This window comes from Ochotona curzoniae, unplaced genomic scaffold, assembly GCF_017591425.1.
Source record: "Ochotona curzoniae isolate NIBS_2020 unplaced genomic scaffold, NIBS_Ocur_1.0 scaffold_1037, whole genome shotgun sequence".
In the NCBI taxonomy this organism is placed as follows: Eukaryota; Metazoa; Chordata; class Mammalia; order Lagomorpha; family Ochotonidae; genus Ochotona; species Ochotona curzoniae.
Window position 1 is genome coordinate 21,696,284 of NW_024467083.1, and position 21,999 is coordinate 21,718,282.

A 21,999-nucleotide genomic window follows, 5' to 3' on the forward strand; every position below is an offset into this window, starting at 1 on the left:
GAAAGAAAACTAGGACACAGTATCATGCTCTTTTTATGCCCTAATACAACTTTAATGAAAAAAAAAAAAAAAAGTCTGGTTAAATACTGGTTAGGAAGGAGACGGTTCCCTGCTGACTTAAGCCTAGCTGCCCAAGCGAGGCTTCAGAAGTATCTTTACCTACAACAGTGCACAGGCACAAGGAGCACAGCTGTGGCAGTCTTCCCAGGGACACTCCCGTGTAACATAATGGGGTATATTTCTAGGACAGATCTGCCAACGAATTGCTGAAAGAAGAGAAACAACGAACAGCAAAAACCCAGAAGATACGCAGGCCAACACCCTCACATGTTTTTATTATGACAATAAACTGAAGTCTTAAAGTTACCTTGAGGTTACCAGATCTAAACCACATCTTCCATACTACCATTACCTGACTCATGAAAGACTATTAGTTTTCAAGCTGGTTTGCCAATAGAGACTTGCAAATGATACATAACATGTATAAAGCCCCACTCCAAAGAACTGCGCGACTGCAATGGGACAAATACACAAACTATCTGCAGCATCTTTAGCAGCATGAATTTTGATCACAGTGTGCTGGTATGAACTATGCAATAGAATGAGGTCAATACTGTTCAGATACTGTGTTTACTAAATAGTTAAACAACAATTTTAACCTTACCTGAGTGTGGAAATTTGAAATCGTGGTTGTTTCAATATCTTTCTTGCCCAGAATTTCCATTTTCACTGGAGTGTTGGGAAAATTAAAAGCAAAGTAGTCCAAGAAGTCTGGGAGATAAGCGGCCGCTCCATGCACTATTGCTAAAGCATAGTAAGCAGCATTTTTCTCATTTTCGCTGAATGTCAAAGCAAGAAACTCCTCAGAAAATCTCTCCATCTCCATTGGAGACAAAAATGAGAGTTCATCCATGTAAGCATGAAGGACAAGAGCACCACCATTGGACTGGTGCTCCTCATGAATAAAGTTGCTAAATTTAGTACCTGTTTTTAAAAAATTCCTACGAATAGAATGTTCCTGGTGAGTCACAAAAGGTGTTTGTACTCCCTGGGGTACCCGATATTCTTGCATGCCCAAATTTAATCGGCATAGCTGTTCATCTTTCAGATACCTGAAGGATTCCTTATTAACTCCTGAAGTGCTACCGAGTTGTCCTTGGGAGAGAACTTCCTTACTGATGCGAGTCAGGCCAGCACAGACTGTTTGTACTTCCTTATTGTACATTTTAAGACGTCTTCCTCGCATGTCTTCCCGGTGTTTCTTTTTCTTTTTCTTCTTTATTTTCTTCAAGACAAAATCATCAGCTCTCTGGGTTTTACCATTTTCATCTGGTGTTTCTGGCCACAATAATTAAAAACAAGTTAGTTGCTAGGACTAGGGTCAACATACAAGCTTCTTAAGGTTCTCGTTCTCAAATTATACAGTCTATTTTTAATTTCTCAGAACTTGCCATTAAAACTTGTATCTTTAGAAACTGACACAAAGATCATATACAAGATCATTCTGTATACAAGAGCATTCTTAATACAAGAGCATTCTAGATAGAAGATTATGTTTAAAAGTAGATGACTCAAGGGTAAACACACACACAAAAAAAGGCATACAATAAAAATTAGAGGAAATAACCAAGATATTCCACATAGGCCATAACATTTGAAACATTCACTTAGCAATCACTGTAAATTTATATTAAAGAAGCTAGTCATATTTTGCTACCAGTCTATAAACTGTTATAGTTCATACACATGGATTAAGCAAAGGCAAAATAAGCCCTAAAATGCTATCCTTGCCTATCATGGATATTTGGACTTTTGGACATTTTCATATACTGCTGCTGAAAGTAAAAAGAGATACAATTTCCATGGACAGACAGCAATTCAGAGGTATGCATCAAAAGCCTTGAAAATTGTTAAAAGAACCCAGAAATTCTACTTCCAAGTGAGAGTTACCTAAGAAAATATTCAAAGATGGATAAAGTTCTCACAATCACTGCTATTTAAAACAAAATCTTAGAATTCCATAAATGCGTAATAGCAGAAGGCTAAACTCTAGTAGTTGCACACTATAAAATATTACCCCATCCACTATAAATTATTTTATAGATCAAAACAATTACAGGTTACAAGTACTTAACACTGCTACTCTTTTAAAAACCCTTCTCTAACAACTTCTCCCCTGTCTCCAACCTGGACAGCCCCTCGTGCCGCAGGCTCCCAACAGTAGACTCCTCTACCATACTCTGTTCCTACCTTTGTTAATGGGCTACTTTTCCTCTAGACTGTAAGCCACTAAAGGCCAGAGCTGTGCATCTTACGTTTGTTTCCAGAGAACTTAATCCAGACATATTGTGAATCTATTTTCATATTATTATTCATTCAAATATTAAGTATGCACACTAAGATAGACATAAAGCCTACTCTGTTGAACACTGTGGTCTAGTTGGACAAGTCCCAGTGATAAGCACACAGCTCAAAATGGTTGGGAAGTACTTACTGACAGTCCTAAATATAAGCTATCCATGCATCTGAAGCTCTAAGGTAAAATAGTCGAGAGTGAAGCAAAAGACCAGAGAGAAGGAGTCTGCTTGATCTAAATTTGGTTATGTAACATAGAAAGATATCTAGGAATACATATCAAGCATCTATGGGTAGTAGCATTCATTTGTCCTGTTTACTTTCTCACAAAAAAAAAGCCCCACTTATAATTTGAAACTTTAAAAAAAAGATTTATTTTTATTGGAAAGGCAGATATACAGAGAGGAAGAGAGACAGAGAGGAAGATCTTCCATCCACTGGTTCACTCCCCAAGCGCCTGTGACAGTCAAAGCTGAGCCAATCCCAAGGCCTGGAGCCAGGTTCTTCCTCCGGGTCTCCCACATGAGTGCAGGGTCCCAAGACCTTGAGCCATCCTGACTGCTTTCCCAGGCCACAAACAGAGAGCTGGATGGGAATCAGAGCTGCCAGGATTAGAATCGGCGCCCAAATGGGATCCTGGTACATGCAAAACAAGGATTTCAGCCGCTAGGCTACCGTGCCAGGTCCTATAATTTAAAACTTTCAATCTCTAAAACATTATCATGGATTAGCAAGACCAAGATAGAATGCAGTCTCTTATTTCTACTTAGAAATTACACTTTGTAAGAACTCTAGAATTAAATATCAAATAAAATTCTAACTGTTAAGTTTGGTCTAGTTTTGCATTAAATGATCCAACCAATTCTACTTCTGGAATAATTCAAGTAATTCACCTTAAGATTAATTCATTTGGGACTGGCACAATAGTTCAACTGGTTAATCCTCTACCTGCAAAGGCTGGCACCCCGTATGGGTGCTGATTCAAGTCCTGGCTTCTCTGCTTCTTATCCAGCTCCTTGCTTATGGCCTAGGGAGGCAGTGGAAAATAGTCCAAAGCCTTGGGCGGGGCCCTGCACCCATGTGGAAGACCCAGTAGAAGCTGCTGGCTCCTGGTTCCTGCTCCAGATTGGCTCAATTTAGGCCAATGTGGACATTTCGGGAGTAAACCAGTAAGTGGAAAATCATTCTGTCTTTCCTTCTCTCTTTAAATCTGCCTTTCCAATAAAAAAAAAAAAAACTTAAAAAATTCACTTTAAGATACTTCAAGTAATATTAATACTAGGTCTGAGTAAAATAAATTCAACAAATTATAAAGAATATCTGGTATAAACAATGGACATTATTTGTAAGTTCAAGAAAAATAGTTTAAAAGCAAGTTAATTATATTACAAAAGTTCTGAAATCCAGGCAAAAGTGTTCATAAAGTTCACAGAAAATGCATACTATGAAAAACCAAAAGGACTTCAATTTTTTGCACCAAAATAAAAATCTTTAAATTCCATTTTCTATGAACAGTTTGAACTATCTTTTGTATATAAGCACATTTGTAATAGTTGCATTATTTTATCTAGAAATTGTCCATATCACCAGATACCATAATAGTTACAAGACATTTAAATATTTTAAATTGCAAAGCAGAGACTTCAAAGCATATAGATAGAACTTTCATCGTGCTTTAAATATTTGCTTTTAAGAAGCAAAGGAAGGCTGGCACTGTGGCACAATAGGTTAAAGCCACACCTGTACCGCCAGTACCCCATATGGAGCCAGTTGGAATCCAAGCTGTTCCACCTCCAATACGCTCCCTACTAATGCACCTGGGGAAAGAAACAGAAAATAACTCAAATGTTTGGGTCCCTGCGCCCATATGGAAAACTAGATGAAGTTCCTGGCTCCTGGCTACAGCTTGGCACAGTCCCAGCCATTAAAACAATTCAGGGAGTAAACCAGTGGATCAAAGAACTGTCTGTTCCCTCATTATTCTTCCTTTCATACACATGTCTTTTAAAAAAAATGAAGCTTGCATCTGCAAACATTACTTATAATGAAACAGATCATATACCAAAATACACATGTAGTCAGCCTACTAAAACTGCCAAAATAATCACTTTTCTATTCTCCATACAACTAAACTGACAGACTGTCTTCTGCACCACTGTAGTGCAGCACGTTAAGCCTTCTCCCGCAACAATGCTGGTTTGAGTCCCAGCTGCTCCACTTTCAATTCAGTTCTCTGATAACGTAACGGGAAGGCAGTGAAGAACGGCCCAAGTGCTTGGGCCCCTGCACCCATGTGGGAGACATGCATTAAGCTGCTGGCTTCAAAACAGTCCAGCCCCAGCAGGGAGAGAACCAGCACATGGAAAGCAATCAATAAATCAATTTCTCTCTCTCCCTCCTGCCACCCCTAACTCTGATTTTCAAGTAACCAATTAAATAACCTTTTTTTTTTAAGTGGCTGTATCATTTTGCATTCCCACTAACAAATGAAGGATAGTTTTTCTAAGTCATTATCTTTGTAACTTGTTTCTCATTGATAAAATGAAAAGAAACAGCAGCACTGCCTCATAAAGCTAGGGTACAAAGTAAATGGAAAAATACATGTTAAGAACTTAGAATAGTTTTGGGATTAAGAAATACTCAATCCACATTTACGACTACTATTAGCCCAACACAGCTGAATTCTAAAGACAGACGAATGTAACTACTGAAGCTAAAAGAAGTTGCTTCAGACTCAGACCGAGGTTAATGTCCCATATTCAATCAGTGCTTATGAAGGTTTCGGTCACACTCAAAACCTCTTTAAGTGTCAATTTTCTCATCAGAAAATGTCATTAATGATAGTGTTTATGTCACAGAGTCACTGTAGGGATTGAATGAGAAAATGAATATAAGGCCCTCGTTATACTATCTGATTCATCACTAAGTCCTTGTCATTCTGATGACCGTAATCACAAAAAAAATATTGCTAATATATCTTGAAATTAGCAAATCATGGGAAAGCAAGTGGCACAGTGGTTACAATTACACTTAATAAGTCCACACATCGGGGCCCAGCGGTGTGGCCTAGCGGCTAAAGTCCTCGCCTTGAACGCACCAGGATCCCATATGGGCGCCGGTTCTAATCCTGGCAGCTCCACTTCCCATCCAGCTCCCTGCTTGTGGCCCGGGAAAGCAGTCGAGGACGGCCCAAAGCTTTGGGACTCTGCACCCGTATGGGAGACCTGGAAGAAGTTCCTGCCTCCTGGCTTCGGATCGGCATAGCATTGGCCGTTGCACTCACTTGGGGAGTGAATCATTGGACAGAAGATCTTCCTCTCTGTCTCTCCTCTCTGTATATCTGACTTTCCAATAAAAATGAAATAAATCTTAAAAAAAAAAATAAGTCCACACATCCTATCTGTGTGCCTGGGTTTCATTGCAATTTCTGCCTCCAATCCCAGTTTCCTGCTAATGCACACTCTAGAAGGCAGATGGTTATGGCTCAAGTATCTGAATCCCTACCACCTATGAGGAAGATCCAAAAAGAGTTCTGGGCTCCTGTCTTCAACTTCCCTCAGTACTTGCTATTGCAGGTGTCAGAAGAGAATTCCTAGATAGAAGATCTGTAACTGCCTGAAAAACTAAAAGAAGAAATAGGAAACAAATCTCAAATTACCAAAAGTAAAATGGGGCCTAGCAAGATGGCTCAATTGGTTAATCCTCCCTTGCAAGTGCTGGAATCCCATATGGGCATCAGTTTGTGTCCCAGCTACTCCACTTCACTTGTTGCCACGTGCTTATAGCCTGGGAAAGCAGCAGAGGAGAGGCCCAAAACCTTGGGACCCTGCACCCCAACACAGGAGACCTGGAAGAAGCTCCTGGTTCCTGGCTTCAGATCGGCTCAGCTCTGGTCTTTGTGGCCACTTGAGTAGTGAACCAGCAGATGGAAGAGCTGTCCTTCCTTCTCTCTGTAAAATCTGCCTTTCCAATAAAAATAAATAAATCTGTTTTTTAAAAAAAGTAAAATGGCTGGGGGCCCGGCGTGGTGGCGCAAGTGGTTAAAGGTCCTCGCCTTGCACGCCCGGGATCCCATATGGGCGCCGGTTCTAATCCCGGCAGCCCCGCTTCCCTTCCAGCTCCCTGCCTGTGGCCTGGGAAAGCAGTCGAAGACGGCCCAAAGCTTTGGGAACCTGCACCTGCGTGGGAGACCCGCAAGAGGCTCCTGGCTTCGGATGGGCATAGTATCGGCCCGTTGCGCTCACTTGGGGAGTGAATCATCGGACGGAAGATCTTCCTTTCTGTCTCTCCTCCTCTCTGTATATCCGCCTTTCCAATAAAAAAATAATAATAATAAAAATAAATCTAAAAAAAAAAAAGTAAAATGGCTGGGGCAGGGTGGGGGATGCCCCACTGCAGTCTGTGGCAGTGAATTAAACTATTGCCTACAATGTTGGAATCCGAGCCAATTCGTGTCCTGGTTGCTCCACTTCCAATCTAGCTCCCTGTTAATGTGCCAGGTAAGGCAGCAGAAAATGGCCCAAGTACTTGGGCCCAAAGCCCTTAAGTATGAGACCTCGCAGAAGTTCCTGGCTCTTCCTGCCTTTGGCCTGGTAAAGCCTGTGCTGCTGATGATTTAGTGGGTGAACCAAAAGATATAAGCTGCTCACTAGCTTGCACTCTTGCTCTGTTAACTCTGTCCTATAAATAAAATAATATATATACATAAATATTTGTTAAAGTCAGGAGCCAGCACTAGGCCCAGTGTGGTAGCTTGGTGGCTAAAGTCCTTGTCTTGTACATCCATATAGGCACCAGTTCATATCCCAGCAGCCCTGCTTCCCATCCAGCTCCTTACTTGTGGCCTGGGAAGTCGAGGACAGTCAAAGCCTTGGGACCCTGCACCTGCGTGGGAGACTCAGAGGAAGCTCCTGGTTTCAGAACAGCTCAGCTCTGGCTGTTGTGGCCACTTGGGGAGTGAATCAATGGATGGAAGATCTTCCTTTCTGTGTCTCCTCCTCTCTGTACATCTACCTTTCCAATAAAAATTAAAATAAATCTTTAAAAAAATTTTTTGAAAACAAAAAACAAAAGAGCCAGCACTGTGGTACAGTATGTTAAGCTGCATTGCCATGCCATCATTCTATATCAGAGTGTTGCTTTAAGTCCCAGCTACATTATTTCCTGCAATAGCTATTACTGGGTCAGGTTGAAGCTAGGAGCCCAGAACTCCCTCTAAGTCTTCCACATAGTAAGGATCCAGATACTTGCGCCACCAACTCTTACCGCCCAGGGTATACATTAGTAGGATGCTGAATCTAGTTTTCTGCTAATGCACGAGACAAGAGAACAGAAGATGGCCTAAGTACAGGGGCCCCTACCATTCTCATGGGAGACCAGGATGGGGTGCTGTGTTCTTGGCTCTTGGCCCAGTCCTGGCTGTTGCACCCACCTGGGAGTGAACCACTTGGTAGAAGACCACTCTCGCTTACTTGCTCACTCTCTCTCTCTCTCTCTCTCTCTCTCTCGCCATTACTGTCTTTCAAATAAGTAAGTAAATCTTGAAAAGCAGAAGTTAGCAGTATATATGTTGTATACCAATATCAGTATACCAACGTTGTATACACAGAAAATTAAAAATCTCGGAAAGAATTAAGAAAACACATTCACCAAATGTCTGCTGAAAACAAAACAAAATACTATCTCATTTTAACTCTAAATAAAACAAATACCAGTGAAATACAAATCCTTTTTTTTTTTACAAGGAAGAAACTAGAATCTGAAGCAAGATTATGTAATTTATGTTAGGCCATAGTCAAAATGCACACTTACTTGTCTGATTCCAAACTCTAATTTTCTAATACACCATACAACACTCTCTTCCTGTTTCCTATAGCAACCTCTTCCTGAAATACTCTCCCAGACAATCAACTAAGATTAAAACAAATTTGAAAAGTTTTTAAAGAATCTTCAATTAAGGGGTCACTCTAAGCCAATACTCGGAATCCAATACATAATTCTACATAATCACAAAGATGGCATTATTAACACTATGCTTAACTTTCTATGCTCTTAATGGCACTTTTGCCTCTCTCTTGATAGGCAGGAAAAAAAATCCCTTTATATAAAAGAGTATCTCTTTGGGCCTGGCACAGTAGCCTAGTTGCTAAATCCTTACCTTGCACTCACCGGAATCCCATGTGGGCACCAGTTGGTATCCCGGCAACCCTGCTTCTCATCTAGCTTCCTGCTTGTGGCCTGAAAAAGCAGCTGAGGACAGCCCAAAGCCTTGGGACCCAGTACCCACATGGGAGGCCTGGAGGGGGCTCCTGGCTTCAGATCAGCACAGCTCCGGCCTTTGTGGCTGCATGGGGAGGGAACCATTGGACAGAAGATCTGTCTTTCCTCTCTGTATATCTGACTTTGCAATAAAAATAAATCTTTTTAAAGAAGTATAAGGATCAAGCAGACTTTATTATAAAAAATTGTGTTTATTTCAATTATCTTTAAAAATCTTACTTATTCACTATTCCTATCACCAAATAAATTCAAACATTTCTAGATTTCAAATTCCTGCCAACAGCTCTCTGTTCACAGAGAATTCCCTTCAAGTGTCTACCTTAGGTACACTTTCCCCGTGCTGGTAGTTAGGTCAAAGATTATGTGTGTGTGTGAGTATACATAAATAAGATCATGTGTGTGTACACAATATGAAAAAGGAAGTATGATTCACAAGGACACCAACAAGAGCAATCTAGTCACGTGACGACACCAGAGAACAGAACTGTGGGGTTATTCCCCTTTCTTCTTTCTAAAAATACACTACAATCTTATTTACATCAGAGGCCAGTGTGGTGGCACAGCACGTAATTCTTCGCTTGTGGTACTATCTCATACAGGCACCAGTTTTTGTCCCAGCTGCTCCACTTTTGATGCAGTCCCCTGAATACAGCCTGGGAATATAGAGAAGATGGCTTAAGTCTGTCTCTCCTTCTCTGTAATGCTGACTTTCAAGTAAATAAATCTTTACAAAATATAGATATTATTAAAATCCTAAGTTTATTAACAAGAAATAACTTAAAATGGTTTTTAAAGGAAGTGTGCTTATCCCACCATTTTATAAACAGAAAAAATTTCAGAAGATATAGATAACTGTCAGTTTAGTTAGATTTAAGTTTATTGCTTACAAGAACTAAAATAATTTTAATATACATTAACTTACTAACTTCCATATGCAGAGTCAACCAAATAAAAGACAACAAACAGGACTGTGAGTAAAAAAAAAAAAGTCCTACCAGTAAAACTAGGAAGTTTTATGTCACTTTACCTCCTTAAAAATTACTTTTTTCCCATTTTACAGATGAAACAAGTTTACCCTACCATTTACACATTAAATTTTTATTTCAACTATTTATGAGCAACTCCAAATGTCTAGGGTCATAACAAGCTATAATTAGCCTGTACATGATTTTGGACTGAGTACTGTCAGCCTGGTGTGCAGGAACATGCCTCCGAGAGGAACCTGGAGATCGACCATTTTTAATGTGAAGAACCAAATAGTAAGATTTCACAGGCCATATGGTTTCTGTCTCGCCTAATACTCCTGCAATGGAAGGACTATCAGAAACCATATATGTGAATGAATGGAGCTGTGGTTCAATAAACTTTATTTCCAGATACAGAATCTGAATCTCCCACATTGTCATATATTATGAGGAATTCTTCCCCCCAGCCACTTAAAATGTAAAAACAGGGCCGAGCAGTTAAGAAGCCACAATCCCCTAGCAATCTCAGGACTGTAAATTCCAGCAACACAGACCCGGGAGGCCCGGACTGAGCTCCCAGCTCCCTGCTTTGGTCCCCGGCCAAGGTCATTGCTACTGCATTAGGGGAAGAGAACCAGCGGCTGGGAACCTGCACCTGCACTCTCACTGTTTCTCACATAAACAATTTAAAAATATTTTAAATATAAAAACCATTCTTACCTCATAGATTGTATTTACAAAGTGTTTCTTTTTGAAAAGTTAATTAATGCAAAACAGTTCTTTCAACAAAATGCTGGAGCAATTGGCTAGCCATAGATTTTTTTAATAATTCAAAAACAAAAAACCTCAATTTAAAACTTACTCCTATACAAAATTAACAAAAATGGATCACAGATTAAAGTTTAAAAATTTAAAACTTGTACAAAACAAATGGGAGAAAATTTTTGGTACCTTAGACAACAAAGCAAGTTTCACTAAAGAAAAAATAAAATCAATAAATTGAACAGCAAAATTTAAAACTTTTGCTGCGTACATTCTTATCTTTACTCTGTGCAAGATCTTGCTTAAATGATGGCAAGGCAAGCAAAAGACCATAAGAAAATATCTGCAAATCATACAGCTGGCAAGGACTTGTACCTACAATATAAAATTGATGAAACACAAAATGAAGAAAAATCTGATGGGCAAGGCACATTTTACTCAGGAGGATGTACAGATGGCAAAAGATAACATGAAAAGTTCTCAATGTCGCTATCCATTAGGGAAATGCAAATGAAGGCTATTAAGAGATAGCGTGTGTTTGGTAAAATGATTTTAAAATAATGAAAATAACAGATACTGTCAAGAATGCACATAAAGTAGATCTCTTATACATTACTTATGAATGTAAAATGGTACAGAAATGATATACAAGTCAGTCTGGCAAGATGCTAAAATAAAATTAAACATGCACTTACTATTCTGACTCATTAAATATATTCCACAAATAAATTAAAACTTATATCCACACAAAAATCTGAACATGGATGTTCACAAAGCTTTCATTCATAACAGGAAAAACCTGGATACAATCAAAATGTCCTTTAACAAATAACTGGGTCAACAGGGGAGCTGTCGTACAGCCATACTCCATACAAATGCAACGTGGACGAACCTCCCCGACATTAGGCTCAATGAAAATAGGCTAATCTCAAATAGATTCCATATATATAATATTTTCAAAATTACAACAGATTAGCAGGTGCCGGGATTAGACGGGGGAGTGGGGAAGTAGAGGGAATACTCAAAGCCACGTAAAGGGCTGACACGAGAGGGATCCTTCTGGTGATGGAACAGCTTTGCCTCTGGCTGCAGTGACAGATACACTGATCTAATCGTGCACAGAACTATACACACACACATTGTACCGGCATCAATTTCCTGGCACTGGAATCATATAGTTATGTAAGATGTAACCACTAAAGAAAATCTGGTGAGGGCTAAGTACTTCTGTTATTTCTACAATTTTCTATTTTCTTTTTTTTTTAAACTTTACAAAGACAAGAAAGAGAGAGTAAAGAGCTTTCAACCGCAGGTTCACTCCAATAGCCACAATAGCCACAACTAAGCTGATCTGAAGCCAGCGGCCAGGAACTTCCTCCAGGTCTCAACATAGGTGCAAGGGCCTAAGATTGGAGCCATCATCTGCTGCTTTTCCAGGCCATAAGCAAGCAGTTGGATCAGAACTGGAGCAGCCAGGACTCACACCAGGCCTGTATGAGACACCAATGCCACAGGCGTACCATAAATCTAGCCTGCTACACCACAGTACCAGCCCCTACAATTTTCTGTAACATTTATCTCGAAATAAGAGGTTAAAATTGTTCATGAAAATCTAAGGGCAAACAAAAAGAAGATAGCTCTATAAACAGCAAAGATTACTGACTCATCTTATAAATCTTAAAGGCTGATTCAAGGACCAAGCATAATAAAAATTAAAAGCCACTTTTAACTAAGTGCCAGTCATGAATTAGGCACTATTTTTTTTTTAAGATTTATTTATTTGAAAGAGTTACAGACAGAAGGAAAGATAAAGAGGGAGACAGATCACTCATCTGCAGGTTCATCACCCCCAAATATTTGGCCTCAAAGCTCAGGACTGGGCCAGGCAGAAGCCAGCAGTTTAATTCAGCTATCCCACTGTGGGGGCAGGGGCCCAAGCACTTACAACATCTTTGCTGCTGGTTCTAGGCACAACAGCAGGAAGTCAGAAGGACCAGCCAGGACCCAATGCAGCACTGATGGGGATGCTGCAGTGGCAGGCAGCAGCTTACCAGCTAGATCACATCACCAACCCCACAGAGGCTGTTTTTCAATTGTTTTCTGTACACCGTCAGTCACACAACACCCCTATACATGAGCTACAGTAGCCCAGACAGGAAAACTCAGATTAAGAGCTGGAATAATGCATTCACGGGCATGATGCAGTACAATATAAACACAGATTTGGGAGAGGCATTTAGCCTTGCAGGTAAGACACCTGTCTTCCCCATCACAGTGCCAAAGGTGCCCCCTGCTTCCGGCTCCCCACTGCTTCCAGCTTCACACACACTTCTGGAAGGCAGCAGTGACGGCTCCAGTGATGAAGGCCTCTACACCCACCAGAGAGACCAGGCTGTGAAACAGGAGAGGCTCTTCCTCTCGCTGCCTCTCAAATTAGAAATATCAAATAAACAAAATCTAAGGGAGGGGGATAAAAGAAAAAATTCATGATAACGCCAGAGACATGAGTCCTGCATGGTAACATATAAAAGATGACGGAAAGGGGGGAAAAAATGTGCCGGTCAAACTATGCAAAAAGCTGGATCAAAAAAAGTTAAAACTAGTCTTTGGATGGGGCTTTCGGAACTTTTAAAATGCCAATGCATGTCCCCCATCTAGAAGGCTATAGTACACAGATTTTCCTGAACCTATCCGACCAAACCAGACAACCCTCCTCCTCCCAGGTTATATAGGTGGGGCGTATAAACCAATAAACAATTAGCCAAGATGTTTAAACAACCTGATCTTAACCCATTTCTCATCTTCACTTACTGGCAAAATACAAATGTTTTGAGCTGTGCTTTCCAACGGGAGTGGGGGGAGCTGTAAGTCATACGTTATTATAAATTAACTGGCATTAAATAGAATGAGAACCTCAGTTTCTCAGTCAACACAAGCCTCATTTGCAAGGCCTGGTAGAGCCATCATACTGGATGGCGCAGGCAAGAGAATGTTCCTGCCACCTGAGAAACCACTGCCCATCAGCGCTGGATTAGACACTTGAAGAAAAAAATACACGGGGCCAGTGCAATCTTTCGAGAAGCACACTAGGAAATAATATTCAATGTTATCAATGCCATCCTCACATAAAAGGGGACTAGGTCAGCAATGCTTGATTTACAGTTGGCTACTTTCACTCTAATGTCAAGGTATAGGAAAAAGGTAAGCAAAGGGACAGGAAGCCTCGGCAGCAAGGAGAGAAGGCCCCATCATGCAGTGTTGGGGAGGGGAGCTTGAACTGGGATTTGAGAGCCTGAGTTCTACGATTATGCCATGACTCATGCTCTTAACATCGAAGGGTTTTTTTGTTGTTGTTGTAGTTAGTACACATTAATAGCTGTGACTTGATTCGACAAGTCTCTACACTGCTTGGAGCCTCGATTCCCCTTCCACAAGAGGAACAGAAACCAAATGATCACTGCGATTCCCTCTACCTCTATATGGTTACACAGAGACACACACAAAAGAAATGAGAACGTGGGGAGAAAAAAAAAAGGCAAGATCACCGCCACACACCTTGATGGAACCTGGCAGTCCTGCCAGCTTACCACCACAAATTTCATTCCTGAGCTCTAGAACCTGTCGAGGGCAGGCTGCCTGACTTCTATTTTAATAAATACTTACCCAGCAATTATCTGCAACTAACTGCACGATTCGCAAGCAGCACGATGAAATGCTGGTTATGCTGGTTAGCCCTAAGTTAAGCCCAACTATGCAAAAAGAATTCCCAAAACTTGATAGATTGAAATTCAGGCTTACTAGAATGTAATTACCTAAGCACTTGCACCTCCCAGGACTAAGAAACATCAAGCATCTTAAAATGCTCCTGAGGAGATACAACTAACACATTAGATCACGTCATATACAAAGTACCAACAAGAGGCATAATCGAAAGCATATCCCATTTCTTCTACAAAGAACACATAGCAATGCTACAGGTACTGGCCAATGCAGGCACCAATTTGCAGCCAACCCATTCCTCCAGAGCCGCACTTGGTCAGAGAATGCCACATTGTTTACATGTTAAAAAAATTCTCACGGGTGATGGGAATGACAAAAAAAAAAATCTGTCTTGGTCCTAGAACAAAATGCAACTACAACTCCTGCTTCTACCATATGTCGTACACAACCTTCACTATTTCATGGGAAATAGGACCTACTGTAAGGATAAAAATTGCTCACGTAATAAAAAAAAAAAAGGAAGAGACAAATTTAACCTCTGGATATCTGCATTTGGTAGTTTACCTTGCAGCAGCCAAGTCAAGCAATTAGTAGTGGAGCTACTATGAGAATTCAAACTCATTGAAGCCCTGAACCCATTCCCTGTTGAATATTTCGAACCAAAAGGGGGGGGGGGGAAGCACCAAAGCTTCCAAGCAAGGCAAACAGGAAGAAGAGAATTGTGGCTACTACTTGCAGAGAGGCAGTTTGGGCACCCCACCTACTAATTCCGTGCAGCGCGGAAACGCAGCCGAATTTGAAAACAATCGTCGCGAGGGCTCCGGGGAACTGGGAAAGGGGGTGGGTTACTGACAGCTCGGCCCCGGGAGCCTCAAGTAGGTCACTCTGTGCCGACCGTCTGCAATCCACGGTCCACCGCGGTGGGCTCGGGGAGACTGGGGAGGCTGGGAGGCTGGGGGGGCGGCGGCCGGGAGGGGAACGGCACCGAGGGAGACCTAGAGCCCAAGCCCGGGCGAACGCTTCGTCCGCTCTCACCTCTCTTGGGGGCCTTGATGAGAGGCAGTCCTCCGGTCCTCTCGCCGTTTTCCTGCTTGTCCTTGTGTTTGAGATCGCCCGGGACGCAGGAGCTGGGGTCACCATCGGGGCCGCGGTGGTGATGGTGCTTGTGCCGCTCCTTGTGGCCCTTATGCTTGGGCCCGGCCGCGCTCACCGTCAGGGGCGAGAAGGTGAAGAGGGCCGAGGTGCCCGGGGCCGGGAGCGGGGCAGCGACAGCGGGCCCGGAGGGCGCCAGCGAAGGCGGCGGCGGAGGCGGCAGGAGCAGAGGCTCCACAGGGCCCGGGACGGCCGGGGCTGCTGCATTGGTCGGCGGCAGCGGCCCGGGATGTTGGCGGCTGCGACGCCGCCGGTGAGGGGGAGCGAGAGCGGGGTCCTGGCTCGGCCGCCCCCGCTTCTCCTGAGAACCCCCGCTGCTGGCCCGCCGCTGCCGCTTCACGCCCCGCGGCGAGACCCCAGCGTGGGGTTTCTCCTTTCCCTCTTTGTCCGGTTCCTCCTGCGCCGCCACCGCCCGTACTACGCGCACCGCTCCGACCTGCGCAGCCATTTCACCCACAAACACACATTTAAATGGCCCGACCGCCCCCCCGTCCGCGCATCGCGCAAGCGCCGCCCGCGCAGGGCCCTCTGGGCATTGGAGTCTCTCCCCCGCCCTCCATGTGTCGGCGGCTCTCCGGCCGGAGCTGAACATGCCGGAAGCGGCGGTTCCCCTAGCGCTCCTCCGCAGGCCTCGCCGACCGAGCTTCTATTGTAAAGCGCCCTGGGCCGCGCAAGGCCTCCTGGGAGCGCCGCGTCCCCGGCTCTGAGTGGAGGAGCCGAGCAGCGGAAAGGGAGCGTGCGCCGAGTCACGCTTCGGGCTGCGACGCAACCGCCGCTGGGCGGCGATTTACCGCCAACCGCCCTAACGGCCCAAACAATGTGAATGGCGCTCCGAGTGTGGCGGCGCGGCGCGCTCCCGCTCTCGTCTTCCTGTGCCGCTTCCTTGGTGTGTGTGTGTGTGTGTGTGTTTGTTTAACCCGAGGAGGTCGCGGTTTCCATGGTGACTTTTGAAGTTTCGTGATCTCCTCTGAAGCTTTGTGAGGTAAAAGAATTCGCCAGCCTTTTCACCTTTCACAAGCGATGGGGTGAGAGGGGGAAAAAATGATGTAGTCATATGGAAAATGAAGGCGACTCGGTTGGAAACACACGGTTCACTCGTGGTGGCGTTCCACGAGGCAGGTGCTGCGAGGGCGGCGCCGCCGAGCCGCATCCCTTCCCGACCTCTGGACGGGTAGCTAACAGCCTGTTTGCTTGGTGATGGGGAACCATTGCCTTAAAAAAAATTTCTTTTTAAGTTCTTAATTGCAAAATTTGGAAAGTGTCTGCCACAGAACACTTGAAACTCGTTACTGTTCACACAAGTTTGCTGCTGCTTAGAAATCCTTAGGAAGTTTATCACTTTCGCTCTTACCAAGGATTCTTTTTAATACTGATATGGAGAATTGGAAGTAACAGGCTCAACAAATAAAGTCACTGGTTTCATACCACTGGTTCTGAAGAATTGCTTAAGTAAATGGACGCTACTGCAAGGAGCAAAGTTTATACTGACCACCCATTGGGTTCCTGATAACTCTTCCATTCAATTTGCCCTCTCGTTGAAGAACAATATTTAAGTCATACGTTTAAAAATTTTATTAATTTATTTTAATTTCAGGTCAGAAATACAGAGAGGAAGATCCTCCGTCCATTTATTCAACCCCAAAGCGGCCACAATGGCCAAAGCTGAGCTGATCCGAAGCCAGGAGCCAGGAGCCTCTTCCACGTCTCCCACGTGGGTGCAGGGTCCCAAGGCTTTGAGTTGTCCTTGACTGCTTTCCCAGGCCACAAGCAGGGAGCTGGATGGGTAGCGGGACTGCTGGGATTAGAACCAGTGCCCATATGGGATGCTGGTGCATTCAAGGTGAGGACTTCAGCCACTAAGCCACAGTGCTGTGCTCTAAGTGGTACATTTTTTTTGTAAATTTATTAACTTTTTTTAGAGCTAAAAGGATGTTAAATCATGAGGGCTGTCCTGTGAATCCATTGTAACAATTATTCATTAACTTGTTACATAAAGTTAGATTTGAAATGGAAGATTTTCTTAAGACAAATCCATATTCTTACAGAAATATGTTTTAAATTAGCAGCACCTCTGATAGATCAGGTAGAAACTGCACAGGTTTGGGCAGGACCTTCTAAAAGAAGAATGGGTTGCCATAGGATACCAATGTCATGGACTCTTTCTAGAATTCATGATTCACTAAGAATGAGTAACACTTACCCAGATGTGTTCAGTGTTAGTATACCAAAACAAAAATGACTATTGTCATTGTTGCCACACTTTCATCTGTTTGATGTAACTGCTTTTCTTCCTAGTTTGCCACAATATTTGAGAAGATGTGAAAGACTCCACTTGGGTAAATAATTCCCACGGGCCCGGCGCGGTGGCACAAGTGGTTAAGGTCCTCACCTTTCACGCCCGGGATCCCATATGGGCGCTGGTTCTATCCCGGCAGCCCCTCTTCCCTTCCAGCTTCCTGCCCGTGGCCCGGGAGAGCAGTCGAGGACGACCTAAAGCTTTGGGACCCTGCGCCCGCGTGGGAGACCCGGAAGAGTCTCCTGGCTTCGGACAGGCACAGCATCGGCCGTTGCGCTCACTTGGGGAGTGAATCATCGGACGGAAGATCTTCCTCTCTGTCTCTCCTCTCTGTATATCCGCCTTTCCAATAAAAAATAATAAAAATAAATCTTTAAAAAAAAAGATTTATTTATTTTTGTTGGAAAGGTAGATTTACAGAGAAAAGGAAAGACAGAAAAATCTTTAATCTGCTGGTTCATTCCCCTTATGCCAAAATGGCCATAGCTGAGCTGATCTGAAGTCAGTGGCATCTTCGGGTCTCCCGCGTGGGTGCAGGGTCCCAAGGGCCTGGGCCGTCCTCAGCTGCTTTCCCAAGCCACAAGCAGGGAGCTGGATGGGAAGTGGAGTGGCTGGGACACAAATCAGTGCCCAGGGGAATCTCAGTGCTATTAAGGCAAGGATTTAGCCACTGAGCTATTATACTGGGTCAGACCCGGAGTTTTCAAATAGGATGCCAGCACTACAAGTAGCTGCTTAATCTGATGTGTCACAACATTGACCCCCTTTTTAAACTACTAAAGCAATGCGGTTCTTTAACAAGGCTCTTGAAGTTTGCATTAATATAGAAAAGTAAAAGTAACTTCTACAAATGAAAAATTCATTCTAAAACAGTGAGTTTCATACAACATTTTTTTAAAGGAAATGTTTATATATTTGAAAGGCAGAGCAGTAGAGAGAGAAAAACTTGTCTCTCCCCAAATGCCCACAGCAGCAAGGTCTGAAAGCAGGCTGAAGCCAGGAACGCCGTCAAAATCTCCCAGGTGGGTAGAAGAGGCCTGGCACCTGAGAACCTTCTCGAGCTCCCTTCCCAGGGAGCAGGAAGCTGGATTGGCAGTAGAGTGGTCTGAACTGGCACTCTGATGTGAGATGCCAGCATGACAAACAGCAGCTTAACCACAGTGCCAACCCCCCAAACCCCCAGCAGGATTCTTTACATAAGCTCAAGTAACAGCCTTTTATTTGCAGATTCCAATCCAATGTAAGTGATATGAAAATGCAAAACTGCTGACACTTGTTTGCATATTGAATATTGTTAACACTTTAGCACATCTTTATTATTGCTGTTTAGAATAGAGAGCACTTATTGCACTTAGCAGTATTCTAGTGGTTTTATTTACAGATGTACTTGCAATCTCTATTCTTTTACTGCAGAGTTATATTAAATATTCCAGGTTGACGGTGGGTTCCTTGGTCCTTTGGGTTTTGAAAAACGTTTTGCAAAGCCTGGGAACAAAAAAAAAAAAAAGAAAGATTCTTTCATATATAAACAAACACTTGCGTTTCAGAGTATTGTAATATATGCAAATACATGGCTTATTTTCAAAAGGTTAGAATCTTTGATCAATTTGAGAGCACATTTGTAAAGGCATTTATTGTAATTACAGCTAAATGCTAACAATAGAATAGCAGTAACATTTTAAGTTTTTAAAACACTCAGAAATGTAATGATGGCAGTAATTGAATGAAGAACTCTAGTTTGATAATTCAGTGTATAATATCATCTGTCTAGTTTTAAGAATTCACTTGTGTCCATCTGAAAGAGAGCAAGAGAGATCTTCTATCCCCTGGTTCTATCCCCATCCATGCCCACAACAGCCAAAGCTGCAACGGGCCCTTTTTTCTTTTTCTTTGATGGTGATATATTTTCAAGGTATCTTACACTTAGCAACTTTAGGAACTGAAATTGATACATAAAATGTTTGAAACAGAGCAAGAACGGAGAATGGGAGATGCCAAGATTTTCCTAAGCCTTTAATTTAATCATCTTGGGAAATGTACTATGTACCTTACATCTTAGAAATGTGTTTACCATACAGCACTAATGCAAGGGTCAAATGAGGTATTTGTTTAGAAGATATCTAGAAAAATGCCTGGAATGAAGCAACTTCTCAAATGTTGCTCAAAACTGAATTACAGACTATACCAGAAGTAAACAGTAGCAGGGTAGAGAACGGAGCAAAATTTTCAAATGTTTTTAATTTTAAAACAAAATTTTAGGGCCTGATACAGTAGTCTAGTGGCTGAAGTCTTTGCCTTGCATGCACCAGGATCCGATGTGTCCTGGCTGCTCCACTTCCCATCCAGCTCCCTGCTTGTGGCCTGGGAAAGCCCAGGGCCTTGGGATCCTGCACCCACGCGGGAGACCCAAAGGAAGCTCCTGGCTCATGTCTTCAGAGCAGCTCAGTTCTAGCCTTTGCGGCCACTTGGGTGTAAATCAGTGAATGGAGGATCTTTCTGTCTCTGCTTTTCTCTGTAGATCTGACTTTTTAATGAAAAATGAGTAAATCTTTAAAAAAAACTTTTTTAAACCACTAAAAAGGTGTTAATAAAAATGGGCAACTTGACGAGGAGTACATGGCATAGTTCAGGCACATTTTATTCCTCTTGGTGGTAAAAACAACAGAAAAGTATTTCAGGTCAAACAGTTTTGCATAGTAGTCAAAATTATCCCATCAGCATAGATGGCTTGATTGTGACACGGATGGACTACTGAATATCAAAAACTTGAGGAATTTCTATATTCAGTCTCTCTTACTGGTCGGTTTTCTACTATTTAGAACCATAATAATCTACTTTTTCTTTGCATGTGGGACAATTCAGGAACAATAAACCTCATCCACAAGTGTCTCATGCTGAAATACTCTTTTGAATGACACTTACACAGTTACTGTTGCCTTCTTTTCAAAAAGAAGTAAGTGGAAAAAGTAATAACTGCTTCTTTTCTTAGTAGGTGAAATGTTTGAATCCAGGCATGTTTGAGAAGTAGCACTATGAAGGCAGCTGCTGATATTAGATCAATGCCTGTTGTAAAGGTGGGTGGGCCAGGAGTTGTTCAGGTGGTATTACTGGGTTCCAAAAAAGGAAGCAGACATTTGTGTTTCAGGCAAAATTGAATAGTTTCTCTTGTTTTCATAGTTTATGCAACATTCAGCATGAATGTTTTAACTAAATGAATTAATGAAATCAGGACTTCTTTTTAAATCCTGGCATTTAAAATTTTAAATATTAATAAGAGGACTTGTGTGTGGCATGGTGGGTATAGCCACTGCCTGCAGAGCCAGCATCCCATCAGGACATCAGTTCTAGTCTCAGCGGCTCTACTTTCCATCCAGCTCCTTGCTAATGCACCTGGGAAAGCAACAAAGGTTAGCTAAGGTGTTTAGGCCCATATATTCATGTAGGAGACCCAGAGGAAGCTTCTGGATCTTGGATTCAGCCTGGCCCATCCCCAGCTGTTGATGTCATTTGGGGAGTGAACTAGCATATGGAAGACATATATATATGTCACTAGCATCCCATGTGGGTGCCAGTTCATGTCCTGGCTGCCCCACTTTCAGTCCATCTCCCTGCTAATATATATATGGTTATGTGTTTGTGTGTATGTGTCAATCTGTGACTCTGCCTTTCAAATAACTTTAAAAAAAAATTAAATCTTCAAAATCATGAAATCCAAACAAAATTTTATGATTAAAGAGATTCTAGTTAAAACAATTTGTCAAGGTGAGACAGAGATCATAAACAAAGTATGAGAGCAGCTACTACCACGCCATCATAATGACTCTGCAGCCTCAGGAATAGAATCGACTCTAGGCAACCGGGTGTGCCTGTCTACCAGTGTTACCTCTAGCAGTCTCTTACACTTAGCTATAGTCCATGTCTGTGTTCTCTTCAAGTAACCGTGAGCTGAGGTTATGTTAACCACTTCCATTCAGTCCCTTAGGACCAGAAGAGAAGGAAGGGAAGCCACACCTCCGTGCCACCTGGAATCTGGATGTGCAGCAACCTAATTTTGACCATACATATAGGAACTGGGCTGTTGAGCAGCAGTTCTCAGAGATACCCCTGGGAGTCCCCACAAGTCCTTCTGGGAAGGGGGAAGGAGGAGAGAGGGGAGGAAGTCGGCCTTTGAGTTCACACTAATTTTGTTGTTACACAGTACTTTTTTTATAGTATCTCCTACATTTAATTGCCATAGTTTATGGATTTGTGTTTTGGCCCAGCACATTAACCCACCACTGGAACTATCAGCGACCTACATGAGAGCCAGCTGCTCTCTGCTTCCGAACTAGCTTCCTACTAACTAATGCTCCTGGGAAGTCAACCAGAGATGGTTCAGAAACTTGGGATCCTGTCACCCCAGTGGGAGACAGGATGGAGTTTGCCTGCTGTCTTTTGGTCAGAACTCTGGACCAAACTTGCTGTTGCAGC

The 21,999-nt window shown here is 42.7% G+C and overlaps 2 protein-coding genes across 5 annotated transcripts in view; both read right to left on the reverse strand.

The window, feature by feature from the left end:
- Positions 1 to 16,077, reverse strand: part of RSBN1 (round spermatid basic protein 1) — a 50,993-nt gene extending 34,916 nt beyond the window's left edge. For both annotated transcript variants that reach the window (XM_040998962.1, XM_040998961.1), the window contains exons 1-2: positions 15,117 to 16,077; positions 665 to 1,338 (exon numbers count right to left, since the gene is read on the reverse strand). In XM_040998962.1, the coding sequence (XP_040854896.1) occupies positions 665 to 1,338; positions 15,117 to 15,825 (1,383 nt within the window). In that variant the 5' untranslated portion in view covers positions 15,826 to 16,077. The remainder of the gene's footprint in view (positions 1 to 664; positions 1,339 to 15,116) is intronic.
- A 2,782-nt stretch (positions 16,078 to 18,859) lies between these two features.
- Positions 18,860 to 21,999, reverse strand: part of PTPN22 (protein tyrosine phosphatase non-receptor type 22) — a 62,212-nt gene continuing 59,072 nt past the window's right edge. For all 3 annotated transcript variants that reach the window (XM_040998303.1, XM_040998302.1, XM_040998301.1), the window contains exon 21: positions 18,860 to 19,014. In XM_040998303.1, coding sequence (XP_040854237.1) covers positions 18,950 to 19,014 — 65 coding nt within the window. In that variant the 3' untranslated portion in view covers positions 18,860 to 18,949. The remainder of the gene's footprint in view (positions 19,015 to 21,999) is intronic.